General features: G+C 38.2%; 1 protein-coding gene across 3 annotated transcripts; it reads left to right on the top strand.

Moving 5' to 3' along the window:
• The first annotated feature begins 1 nt into the window (after window position 1).
• ALG10 (ALG10 alpha-1,2-glucosyltransferase) lies at window positions 2-11,945 on the top strand. Of its 3 annotated transcripts, none has more exons than XM_075145869.1 (3): window positions 2-218; window positions 551-748; window positions 3,394-4,802. In XM_075145869.1, exons 1-3 carry the CDS (start codon window positions 54-56, stop codon window positions 4,447-4,449), a joined length of 1,419 nt encoding a protein of 472 aa, XP_075001970.1. In that variant the 5' UTR covers window positions 2-53; the 3' UTR covers window positions 4,450-4,802. The 3 variants fall into 3 exon arrangements, with proteins under 3 accessions (XP_075001970.1, XP_075001978.1, XP_075001988.1); XM_075145877.1 differs by lacking the exon at window positions 3,394-4,802 and adding an exon at window positions 5,807-11,945 and having other exon boundaries at window positions 3-218; XM_075145887.1 differs by having other exon boundaries at window positions 3-218; window positions 1,994-4,802.
• The last annotated feature ends 1,226 nt before the right edge of the window (window positions 11,946-13,171 follow it).

Genomic DNA, 13,171 nt, shown 5'->3' with positions numbered 1-13,171 from the left:
AGCCCTTCCCGGAAGGGCGGCCCCTTCCCGGCCAGCGCGGCGGCGGCGGCAGCATGGAGCGATCCGAGGCCCACGGCTTCTCCGCCGCCATCAGCGGCGCCTTCCTGCTGTCGTGCCTGCTCTTCGCGGCGGTCAACCGCCGCCAGCGCGGGCCCTACATGGACGAGGCCTTCCACGTCCCCCAGGCGCAGGCCTACTGCCACGGCCGCTTCCTCCAGGTGCTGCGCGGGACCCGTCCCGGCGCGTGTTTTCCAGTCAGGATCGATGATTTCGATAAACGTACCGTGGGCGCTTTGAAAAGGGAATCATTTGTGGTCATGGTTGTCCAAAACGCCGGTTTCTGCTTTCTGTGACTTGGTGGTGCAGTAGTGCGCCGGGCAGGATACAAACTGTTCAAAAATTTCAGTCTGATAATGCCAGAAATTCGCTAAACATCCAGGCTAACAAAACGGGCCGTGGGTGGGGATGGTGTACCGTAACCTGTCGCGCGTCTCTGGTCCCTTTTTTGTGTGGTAGCAGCTCCATAACCCTGTTTCTCTCCACTTTCCAGTGGGACCCCATGATCACCACGCTGCCGGGCTTGTACCTGGTGTCGGTGGGAGTAGTGAAGCCCGCGGCGTGGCTCTTCGGGTGGACGGGAAGCGTGGTGTGCTCTGCGGGAATGCTCAGGTTTATTAACCTCCTTTTCAGTGCTGGCAACTTCTATTTACTGTATTTACTTCTGTTCAAAATCCATCACAAGAATAAGGTACGGTCAAAGTAGAATAATTTTATGCGCTTGTACAAGCAATTTTGATGGCTCCGTGTATGTTCGCTTTGCTACATATGTGAGCTGTCCTGCTTTTTACATAACTGCAAGTACTACTACCAGTTTGGCCAAGGAGGCACATTCCTTTTCTCTAAATTTTTTTTAGTATCTTTTTTCTCTCTCAGGGTGCAATCCTCTAAAAATTCACTCTTGTGCATAACTATAAGTAGTCCCATTGAAATAAAATGTAAAGTTAGTACACATTAGACTTCCTATCCAAAGGTCTGAATGCTCATCTAGTTGGAATTGCTTGAGACTCTCCACAAAACTTCAACCAGTGAATCCTGAGTGAAGCCCTGTGAGCTGCGTTTAAACTAAAATGTGTTCTTTAAAAAGATACCAGGTTTGACGTCAATGTTTAGAACCGGAGAATAATTCAAGTTGGAAAGAAATGGAGAACGATTCAGGTTGGAAGGGACCTTAGGAGGTCCACCCTCAAAGCTCAAAGCAGGCCAGCCCTGAGATCAGATCATGTTGCTCAGGGTTGGGGCTTGGAAAACTCTCCAAGGATGGACAGTGACTACACAACCTCTCTGGGCAACCTGCTCCATGCCTGACTGGCATTACAGTGAAGAAGGTTTTTCTTAAATCCAGTCTGAACCTTTCATTTCAGTTTATGACTGTTGTCTCTTGTCCTCCCACCATGTACCACTTCGAGGAGCCTGGCTCCCTTTACCTGTTGACATCCTCACCGGTATTGGTAGGCTGCTAGACTACGAATATAGCCATCTGTTTTCCAGGCTGAACAAGGCCAGCTCCCTCCGCCTCTACTCTTGGGGCCCGTGCTTCAGCCCTCAACTGTCCTGGTGGCCCTTAGCCATTGCTCCAGTTTACTGGTGCCTTTTTTGTATCACAGGGCACAAAATTGGGTGTGGTATTCTAGGTGCAGCCTAACAAATAGAGTAAAGAGGGATAGTCATTTCCCTTAATCTGCTATGCTCTTGCAATGCAGCCCAGGAGGCTGTTGCTGTTCCTTAGTGCCAGGGCATGCTGCCAGCTCCTGTTCACCTCGCTATCTGCCAAGACCCCCAGGTCCCTTTCCACAGAGCAGCAGCTCCTCAGCTACTCTGTGCCCAGCCTTGGGGATTTCTTGGGATCATTGTGGGGATTTCTTGCTTTCCAGGTGCAGGCATTTGCATTTGTCCTTGTTGAATTAATAATATTTCTGTTGCTCCATTCCTTCAGCCTGTCTAGGTCACTCTGGATGGCAACTCTGCTCTTTAGCATGTTGCCTGGTCCCCCCCAGTTCAGTGTCATCTGCAGATGACAGTGTACTCGCGCTGCCTTCAAGTCATCGATAAAGATGTTAAACAGGACAGGTCCCAGTACAGTTCCCTGTGATACTCTGGTTGTTACACTCACCTTCGGATGGCATGTGACCAGTTAACCATCCAGCCAGTTTTTACCTGTCTAACTGTCCACCCATCCAGACCATAACAGTTCAACTTGGATACAAGAATATTGTATGTTTAAAGTAGTGGAGCATCTACCACTGCAGTAGGTAAATTGTTCCAGTGGTTAATGGCCTATTCAAAATCTTTCATCTTAGTGAAGTTCTTTAGTTTCACTTTTAACCATAAGAACGTTTTTCCTGTTTCCCGATAACTGAAGGATTTCTTTACTATAAAGAAAATTTCGTCTGATGTATTTTCTTACAGGATACTCTTCATGTTTAAGCACATGATAAGACTGTACAGAATTGGGTCAAATTCAATAAATTCTTTCCACTTTCGGAACACTTTTAATTTTATGCTTGGAAATATAAATGTAAGAAAACAAAAGGTTTCATGACAGTAGTCTAAGCACTAGAAAATGTAGTTATATTGTTGGCATTTCTTTGAACTCAGCATTTTCTCTGTTCCTCTTTTCTGTAAGGTGGTGACTGGCTGTTTCACCCCACACTACATCATTAAGAAACATCATGCAAAGTTTTTTAATGTTGTGAATTGCGTTGCATCATGTAGTGAGTGGGATAATTGGGAGGAGTTTTTAAGTGCATGATCTCCTACCTTAAAAGTTTCTTTTCTAACTCATGAATTATAATGAAGATAAACAATAAAAGCTGCACCAAAGATTAGAAACTTGGAACTGACCTCTCTGAGGACTGACTTCAAAAGAGGCAATAGTATAAGCATAGAATGATATGTTCTGCTGTTTCACAAATAAACAGAATGTGATGATGAGATTGCAGGGGCATAAAACATTGAAATTTTTTTTCTTTTCTTTTGCCCATTAGTGCAGCTCTTTTATCCTAGGTGTGGGAGCAGGTACACTCCCACAGTGATTTTAATGCCACAAATACGTGAACACCTGACATATGAAAGAAGTTGATGTATTTTCATTGCCATAATGTTCCATACTTTCATTTGTCTTTTAACATTGTATAGTCTGACACTCTGTATTAACGTAGCAGGAGGTTAACAAAAATATAGCGCGTGTGTGTGTGCAGTAATGGAACCAAAGAGCATAAGAGATGTTATATTGTGTTAATGGAATTCTCAAGAATGATACTCTTTCTTTGTTTTTTTTTTTTAATTTTATTTTTATTGGTCATTGCTAACCACATTTTTCTGCTTCTTCTCTAGGCTGTGTCTGGTTTCCAGAGAATCTTGTCTACGTTAACTCTTGCAATGTTTCCCACCCTTTATTTTTTTACATTCCTTTATTATACGGACCCAGGATCAGTATTTTTTACTCTCTTTGCCTATTTAATGTGCCTTTATGGTAACCATAAAACTTCAGCTCTCCTTGGATTTTGTGGCTTCATGTTTCGTCAGACAAATATTGTGTGGGCAGTTTTTTGCGCTGGAAATGTTGTGGCAGAGAAGCTAAATGAAGCCTGGAAGACAGAGTTACAGAAAAAGAAAGATGAAAAGATTTCTTCCAGGAAAGGATCATTTTCAGATTTGATCAGAATATTGCAGTTTGTTGTTGAATATCTCATATCGCCTAAAAACTTAGTTGCACTTACTGCTTTAACTTGGCCATACATCATATTAGTAACTGTGTTCTTTGTTTTTGTCTTCATCAATGGTGGAATAGTTGTTGGTGACAGAAGTAGCCATGAAGCCTGTTTGCACTTTCCTCAGCTGTTCTATTTTCTGTCCTTTACTGTCTTTTTTTCATTCCCTCATTTATTGACCCCTACTAAAATCAGGAAATTCCTTCTGTCATTACGAAAGCATCCTGTGCAGTACAGCTTAATTGCCGTCACCTCTTTATTTCTGATCTGGAAATTTACCTATGTTCATAAGTATTTACTAGCAGATAACAGACATTATACATTCTATGTCTGGAGAAAAGTTTTCCAAAGACATGAGCTTGTAAAATATGTATTAGTTCCAGTCTATATATTTGCTGGCTGGAGTTTTGCTGATACACTAAAATCAAAATCGATATTCTGGATCTTAATGTATTTTGTATGTTTATTAGCAGTCACAGTTCCTCAAAAATTGCTAGAATTTCGTTACTTTATTTTGCCATTCTTAATATATAGGCTCAATATTCCGTTTCCATCTTTATACAGACAACTTCTGGAGCTGGCATTTTATATTGTTGTGAATGCAGTAACTTTTCATCTTTTTCTAAACAGAACATTCCAATGGCCAAATAGTGATGAAATCCAGAGGTTTATGTGGTGACTTTTTCTTTTTTTTTTTTTCCATACTTTCATACCCTTTGGAAAACCCAGTGCTGTTTCAGGACGGTGGACTCTGGAATGAAGTAATATGTTTTGAATTTGTAAGGACTTTTTTCCCCAGTTGGAATTGGGGAAGTAAGCTGTTTGCTTATTTCTTGGAACTGAATGTGAGATCTGATTTGTTGTAATGTGAATATATTCCATGTATTGAATTTATGAGCTGCTGGAATTAACAAATTCAATATGAGGGGAAATTTGAGAACACCTTTCTGTAATTAATGTGAAATAAGGGAGGTGTTTACAGTCATTTTGCATTATAATAAAATATTTTATAATATGCCCTTGAAGACATGACACTTTGTTTCAGATGTTTCTCTTTAAAACAAAGTATTTAAGTGTTTAACCTTTTTGTTACCTCTGGGTGCATATTTACTCCTTGGATCAGGCCACTTCCACCTAGGTTTTCTAGTGATCAAGGTATGAACCACTGCTAATGTATAATGTTTTCAAAACTTCCCACTGAATTTTCATGATTTTTTTGTCAGCAAATGCTTACATTAGTTTTGCAAACAGAAGGTAGGCTCTTAAAACATCAGAGAATTTTGAAAATTTTATTTCAAACTGATATTTAGATAATATAGTGGAGGCTATGTACATATACCTTCTTTGGGGGACTAAATGTTATCGCACAGCGAAAGATAAATTGCAGTTGACAATGTGACTTACTAGAAAGGGAGTAATTTATGTATGTCAGACTGAAACGTGTCATTACACAGTGGAATGCAGTCTAATGAATACCCTTTTAAATAATCAGGCTTTTATGTCCTGAGGTTCTGTGGTCACAGGTTTGTATTGAAGTAGGATACGAGTGCACTCCCAAGTTGAACCGAGTGTTTCTAAGATCTTTAATGTATAATCTTAAAGAAATACTAATGGCATTACTGAATTGTTCTTTTAAATGTTTTTCATATATATTCAAATCTAATGGAACTAGGGAGTATGTATTTCATTTTACAAAGGTAAAATACAATGTGTGTATATATTTTTTTTTTTTTAAAAGCATCTAGTGCATTATCACCAAAATAAAAGAAGGCTGTAATGGTTCTTGTCAGTAAGTGACTTTAATTAGACTCAAAAATAATTGATTGCTTGAAGTTAACTATCAAGCAGTTCTATAAATATAACTAAATGATGTGGTGGGGGGGATCCAAAACTTCACATACTGTGTAGCATCTTTCTTTCTTATTCTGTAATGAAAATACTCCAGTCATTCTGAAATGGAATTGTTTCTCAAAAGGTCAATACTGTGGAGTTACTACTCACATCGGTAGTGGTGGTGTTTTTTTTTTCTTTTACAGTATGCAGATCAATGTCCTGGCTCTGATCCCTTCTCAGTACTAACACTATGAACCGTGTGGTTAACTCACATTCTCCTGTTCAATGTTTTTGCAACCCTGTTTCTTCTAAGAACCCTTAAAGCCACTCTTCAATGAGTAGGTTTATTTGTGTTGAATTTGACACATTTGCCAACTCACTGTTTGCTTCTTGGCCTGTTGTCAGTATGGTAATTTGTTGATAACGTGCGTACGATAGGGAAAGGCATTTTCGATCACTCCCTATTTGCTTATATGTAAGTTGAAGGGGCAAGAGAAACGCGAAATGGGTTGCTTTTCAAGAATCCAGCGTGATTCTTGCAGAGTCCAGGATGTTGTCTTGTGTTGTGATTTTAGTATGACAGATTTGGGGGGGAAGTCTTGTACGCCTTCTGCTTCCAATTTTGTTTTTGTATACCATGCCAGTAAAAATGTAAACAAGGTGAAGAGCATATGCGTGTTTTAGTACAACTTCATTTGTGTCCTCAAATTTCAGTACTGAGTTGAAATGGTAACATGGGAAGGGATGGGGCTCTGCCTAGAATTCTGAATTGTCTTCTAGATCTGGGTTTTTTTCTGGCTTGATGTAGGGGAGCAGGTGTTCATTCACTTGACAGGATGCAAAAATTCCTGTGCTTACATAGTCCACAGGTGTTCTGCTTTGTCCATGTCTGTTGATACTGGTATCTGAATGCCTTCGATTATCAACACTGTTAAACAGTGTTTATGCTTCCTGTTTATTCTTAAGAGAGATAGCAGCCATGTTTCAAGTGAAAAGAACCAAGTTCAAATATATACAATTTAAATACATTTCTTTTGTAAAGAAAAGTGAATGTAAAAAGTCCCCCAAAATTTAGAGCACAATACCTTCTAATGAGCTCCACATCACAAGACACTAGAAAAATTACATGTAGAGAGAAGTCTGTGAACTGTTGAGTTTTTTTTTTAAGCAATGTTGTGAGATGGCATAGTATTTTATCATGAGATTTATCACCATACTTACATATTTTATTTTAAGAGTACAATTATTCTCAACATATTTTGCTAATTTAAAAGCAGGCTGAATTGATATAAGTTTAAATTAAAGAGGAAGGTCCATGAATTACTAAAATGTGAAAGGAGAATTTATTTTTAAAGTAAAGCTATGTTTTCGCTTTTACTGATGAACCACAGGGAGTTTGCAGGTAATATTCAACGTTAGACTGATTCAGTCTCAGAAATCAAGATGGTTGTAATTATATCATAATTAGTCATAAAGAAAGGTCTTCAAATTCCATCAACATCAACAAATTTGACAAGTAGCAGTAGCATTGTTTAAATCTAGATACAAGAATTAGTTAAACATACTTTATAATGATACTTAGAGCAAGTATCTTTTGGAAAATCAATTTTAGTATTTTGCCCCTCAAATATTCCCATTGTAGTTGTTTGTAATTTATTAGCTATTCTTCTTAAAGACATGCAGAAAGGACTCTATTTATCCTAGTTTATGTTGCCAAGGTCTTCTAGTTTTGGTAGAACCATAATTGCTTACTTTAGGGTAATTCCTCAGCAGGTGTTATTTGGCAATGAAATTACTTACAACAGCATTAAAACGATAATTTATTGTAAATTTTATTAATCAGCTATCCATTTAAAAGAAAATCACACTAATTTGTTGAAATGTCCAAGATGAAAACAAAAATAGCATAGCTAACATTTTTGTAATCACTGTTTAAAAATAAAGGCTCAGGTTCAGTTTTTCTCAGACAGAAAGAAGATGATGATTTTTCAATAACTGTCAGAATAATAAAAATAGAGAGCTGAACAGCCACAGCATGGCTGAATTGTTTTGAGGTGGAAAAAAAAAAGACAAATAATTGAACACATTGTTTTTTAATTTTAGTTAAAAATAGGTGGTTATTTGGGAAGATAGGAAGTTTGTTTGACAATCCTATATGCTGTGAACTTTATTTTCTGTTATTCGTGACCAGTCTGTATTTCATTCCTTTTAAGTTCTTTGGCAAAACATGTTCATGTTCAAAATTAGCATGAATTTTACACTATAAGCAATATGTGCATGCTGAAATATTTTTTTATCTGTTAATTTTCTTGTGAGTAGATAGATCAGATGGATTGTTTGTGTTAAAAATATTGTAGGAAAAAGTATTCTGTAGTCTCTGGGGACAGACAGTTGATTTTTGTCCTGTTAATGCAGGTCTGATTTTTTTTCCTTTTCACAAGGTGGCAGTCTTGTGCCATCTTGTTGAGGTGACCAACTGCTTAATGCAATGCTGCTTGAAGTCATAATGTCAGGGTTTTTAGCAAGACTATTTTGGAGAATTAGAAAACTTCAAGTTCTGTCATGGCTGATTGCTTGTTTTAGTAACTGGCTTAGCTAAAATACCCTTGTATGTAATTTTAAATATGTATCGTATGTTAAGTTTCAGAAGAAGAGCAAATTTTGCTCATCTTTAAAATGTCGTCTTTTGATATTTTTGGTATTTGTGGAATTTTCATGTCTGGTCTGAGAGAACAAAATGAAACTTGGAAAGGTTACTGTTGAAATGATGTCATTGTTTTAAACAGTGTAGTTGCTTAGAATGTTAGCAAATTTCCTTCTGCTGTTTTATTATTAAATTTCACGACATTCTTATTTTCTTCATGCATTCATTCTATTCATTGCTGTCTAAAAAGAAAAAAAAATTGGAGGACAAATTGAGGAAAGCAAAGTGATTATACTTTTGAGACTGTCACATGGTGATTTTCTGAAATATTCACTCTTTTTAATTGGATGATGCACATATGAAATATAAATGCTGAAATGTCTGTTAGCCCTATAGTAGTTGACATACTGCATTTTAAATGCGTCATCTAGTTTTTGTGTAATGAAAAAGTGTAAATGGAAATGACTGCTTCCAATTATCTCAAATTCTTTGTCTATATTCACCGTCCTAATTTTGTTTTTCCCTGAAAAGCTTTGCTTTTCTTGCTTATCTCTTGTTAGATAGGATATGCTTTTTATTTTCGATTCAGTGACATTTGTATTTCAGCTGAGGCATCTTTTACAGAAAAACATCCTTCTTAAAAGTATGCTTTAGATGGATGCAGATAATTGATTTTACTAACAAACATCATTTTGCAAACAAAAAGAATCCATGAGATAGAAATGCTAACCTAGCTAGCAATATGTAGCTAAAATGCCCTTAATTTGTGAGTTTTTGTGCTTAGTCTCGGAATATGCTCAGAGCTTCATGCTGTTCCTTCAGCTTCAGGGATAGCTGAGATATGAGGAGCAGGAAGCAAGAGGAAAGAGATTTGTACAGATAATTGCCATTGCAGTGCTGCCATAGCTAGGAGTGGGCAGCGCTACCAGGAGCAGAAATGAGTGGGGTGCTTTTGGGGGTTTTGGGGCACCACTGCATTTCGCAGTGCACTGTGGCTTGCTAAAGTATGGGGTGATAGAGGAAAGTTGTTTGCCATGCATGAGTGGAAATGTCTTCTCCGGCTGGAAGAAGCTGCTTGTTGCTAGAGCTGGCCTGATCACTGTGAGAATGATCTTGCTGAAACTTGGGAGCTAATTGGTTTATTGAAGGGTGCTTTGGTACTTAGCTGTGGATCTGTAAATAAAAACTGTTCTTACTGTGTTCAAGAAATGTTGTGAGCTTACGCGAATTGCAACTGTGTGTCAGTAATAGGGAAGGGGTTGCTTTCATTTTCAGATTGTTAGTTGCCCAGATACTCTAGTGTTTTTATAAAGCAAAAATTGTCGTATCTTAAAAAATAAACACTTTTAAAACAATGTCTTCCCATGTGCTTTATATCCTGGTTTTAGGTAAATGTAAATTAATATCCCATGCATTTGATTCAAATTGGTATGAACTTGTATTAATAGTAGCAGTGTACGCCTTTTCAAAGATGTAATTGCAAAAGTTCGTGTCCTTAGCTACCTTCAGATCTTCTCTAATGAGATTAGATTTCCACATTTTCATATCAACCCTCCTAAAAGTATTATTGTAGAAATAATCTTGTGAATATACAGTGCAAAAGGAATGGTTATGGTGATTATCGCTGACAAGAACCTCTAATTTTAGGGCACTGCTTCAGACCTGCAAGTTTAATACACGTAAATCATGCTGGATTTTCCTGCGTTCCCATCAAATCTCCAACAAAGCATTGCCTGGCTGAATTGAGATTTAAATCACAAGCTTCAAAAGAACAAAGGAGACACAGTCAGGAATATCACCGATTTCAGAGACCGCGCTTCGCCCTCTGGGTCAGTGCTGAGCAAATGCCACAACGTTGTTAGTGGGTGGGAGTGAGCACATCATAACTATCGTCCTGGCGAAGAGCAGCGTGGGTGTTTTATACCTAGTGTTTCCTGCCTGCAACAGGATTTCTTACTCGCTGCTCTGTGCGCTCCTGTGCCACTGTAGCACTATATACTTTTCATTACCAAGAGGATTATTTTACATTAGTAGTCCATTGAGGTAGTTGTGAAGGCAGGAATTCATCTGCCAGACATCTTGTCAAAATTACCTTCTAGTGCGGTCTACTTTCTAGAGCACAGCCTGTTTGGGCAGGGCACTCGCGTGAACTGGGGAAGCCTCACATCCGAGATTTAGGCCAGAATGACCTGATAGAGCTGATTTTCCTGGCAGCCACTCTGCTAGCTAAATTTGAAAAGTTTCAGCCCAATACAACAAGTTAACTTGCTTTAAAGTCTCAAGAAGCCTTGTGGAATAACCTTCCCTGTCCAGGTCCAGTCCCCCAGAAGAAGAACCAGGAACATGTCAAAGGAAAAGGAATTTATTTGCTGGCTATAGTAGAGAGTTGTATGTATCCTTGCTAAAAATGTACTGGTGCACATTTGCTCAATAGCAAATGAGTTTTGTTCCATTAATTATTACTAAGATGGAATTTTCTGCATTCTGTTCTGAAACAGGGAAGAATGATAGTTTGCTTAAAACCAAAAAGAAATTAAGTGCTTGCACTTTTTTTAAGAAGAAAATATATTTGGGATTTTGGAGCCATCTATTGTCTGAGAGGAGCTTTAAGTTTGCCTTTGAGATAAATACTAGTAATTTCCCTCCACCCTCCTTTACCGCTTATAAAATATACACTGCTTAAATTTTGGAGGGGGTGGAGGAGGGGGTAGCATTACAATGGCCTGACCAGCTTTTGCGTGACAGAAGGCCACAAAACTTTATCCGGGAACTTCCACCAAGGAGGGAATTAGTTTCCACATGATGTAAGTGAATCCTGTAGAGTTTAATGTTTTCAAATGGAGCATATCTTCTGAAAATACAGAAAATACAGAATATTTAAAGCCGTCAAGTGGTGATGAATTTGCCATATCCTTTGACAAGTTTTTTCAGAGATTAATTACTTTTAGGAAACTTTTTTCTCTAGTTATGAGCTTTATGCTACATCTGCACGAAGACAATTCTCCCCATTTTCCTCTTCTACGTGCACGGATACACGCCAATTATACTGGTATGTGCAGGTCTCAACCCAACAGCCTCTTAACCTACTGACCTACAGAGACATGAGGACTTGTGCGCTCCAGATTGTTTTTCTCTGGCTTTTTTCCAGCATGTAGAGAAGTATGATCACCAGAATTGAAGACTGCACAACACTTTTGAGCTCTTCTTTTTTTATAGGGAAGAAGTATCATCTACCTAGACCTGTGTACCTTGCTCTGTTTAGCCAAAACAAGCTCTGTGGCACCTCGTATGGGTACTTAGTTTGAAGAGCATGCTGGCTACCTTGTAGATGAAGCATCACTTTTTGACCTCTAAAGTCATGCTAATGGAAAAATCAGTCCAAACCAAATATATTAACAATTCCCATAATGACTGCTTTCATCTTTGTCAGTGAAGTGACTAGAGATACACACATTGCTTTGTAGGAATAACAAGGGAGAAGCAAGCAGTTAGGGCATGTGGAGTTTCAGTTTGGCTGAGCAGTTTATGATTTTGCTGTTTCCTGTAGAGCTCCTTGAAGTTAAATGCTTATGGAGGTAAATTTAGTTGATTGACTATTGTCTTGGTCTGTAAAGCCAGGGCTAACTGGAGTAGCTTGCTGTTGTAGCTGTTGTATTGAGAGTTTGGCTGTGTTTGCTTTGAGACACGATTTCTTTGAGAATTTTCCTTTTTTGTCTGGTCTGAAATAGGGTATTCGGACTGTGAGAATGGGGTGACTCTGGAAGGAGGCCCTCCTTCCTTTTCCTCAGGTTGACTAAACCAAATCGCAGTTGCCCTGATGGGGCTCTAAGAACTCTGTAATCCATGGAATCAGTCCGCTTGAGAGCTAGAGCTAGAGCTTTGTTTTAATAAGCTATCAGATCAGCTAACTTTGCAGGAAGCCTTTGGTTTCTAAAAACAAATGAACACCACCACCACCAAAATCGGTGGGTACATTCCTCTTGCACTTTCAAATCCTAGCTTTATAATTAAAACTTCTTTGTGAATAAAGAGTCTTTGTGGAAAATAAATGTCAATCCTACTAGCAATTAAGGCTTCTATAAATCTTAGCATACAATTATGGCAAAGACCAGTTAATGTAAGTTGTTTGTGACTGAATCTGAGTCAAAGATGTTAAACACCTACAAAGATTCTACCTTGCTATTTAAGTCGCATGTAATCGAGTACGTGATGCTCTTGAATTTTCTTGCCCATCATTTTGTCAGAGAATAAGCAAACAAACAAGGAAAGCCTTTAAAGTCAGTTATAACGTCTTGATAGTCTGCAGTTACTTGGCAAAAACCAGCATGTCAAAATCAGCTGGCAGTCAACACCTTTCCTTTAGTAAAGAGCTTTAAAAGATTTCTGGTAATTTTTGCTGTGATGGATCTCATGATAAATGTTCTTCAGCCCTTTTTGTGTTTTCTTTCACAATGCAAGATCTTCTTTCCTAGATTTGGCTTTATTGGCTTTTAGATGAAAAATTGATTTGGGAGTCTTTTTTATTAAGTTAAAGAAGGGTATACGTTTACATTAGTAGTGAGTAGTACTTGGACTTGCAGACAATGGTACGTGTTGACTGAATACATTCAATACTTTATTTTCTCATTAAATCTAGCATAAAATAAGCAGGATAATTTGGTATCAGATTTAACCTTTCATGTTACTCTGCGAGTGTATAGATATTGACAATTTCCTTGGTGCTTTGAACACATACTTCCAAGGCAGAGTTGAAGAAGGTAATTACAATCTAACTCTCTTTTCCATTACCCATACACTTAAGTTAATTGAAATTGTAGTAAGTACAACTTCATGAGATGGATCTATTTTCATTTCAATACTGCATTCTCCAAGGACACCATCTAGAGGATCTAAATCAACAGGAACTACACCCTAAAGAAATAAT

Source organism: Calonectris borealis, chromosome 1 (genome assembly GCF_964195595.1).
Source record: "Calonectris borealis chromosome 1, bCalBor7.hap1.2, whole genome shotgun sequence".
NCBI lineage: Eukaryota > Metazoa > Chordata > Aves > Procellariiformes > Procellariidae > Calonectris > Calonectris borealis.
This window is presented reverse-complemented; position numbering and strand designations above follow the sequence as displayed.

Bases quoted from the DNA above. Each gene is read 5' to 3' on its own strand.
- ALG10 (XM_075145869.1), top strand. From the start codon at position 54: ATGGAGCGATCCGAGGCCCACGGCTTCTCCGCCGCCATCAGCGGCGCC. The intron at 219-550 runs GTGCTGCGCGGG...TCCACTTTCCAG, and splicing joins GCCACGGCCGCTTCCTCCAG to TGGGACCCCATGATCACCAC. The intron at 749-3,393 runs GTACGGTCAAAG...CTTCTTCTCTAG, and splicing joins AAATCCATCACAAGAATAAG to GCTGTGTCTGGTTTCCAGAG.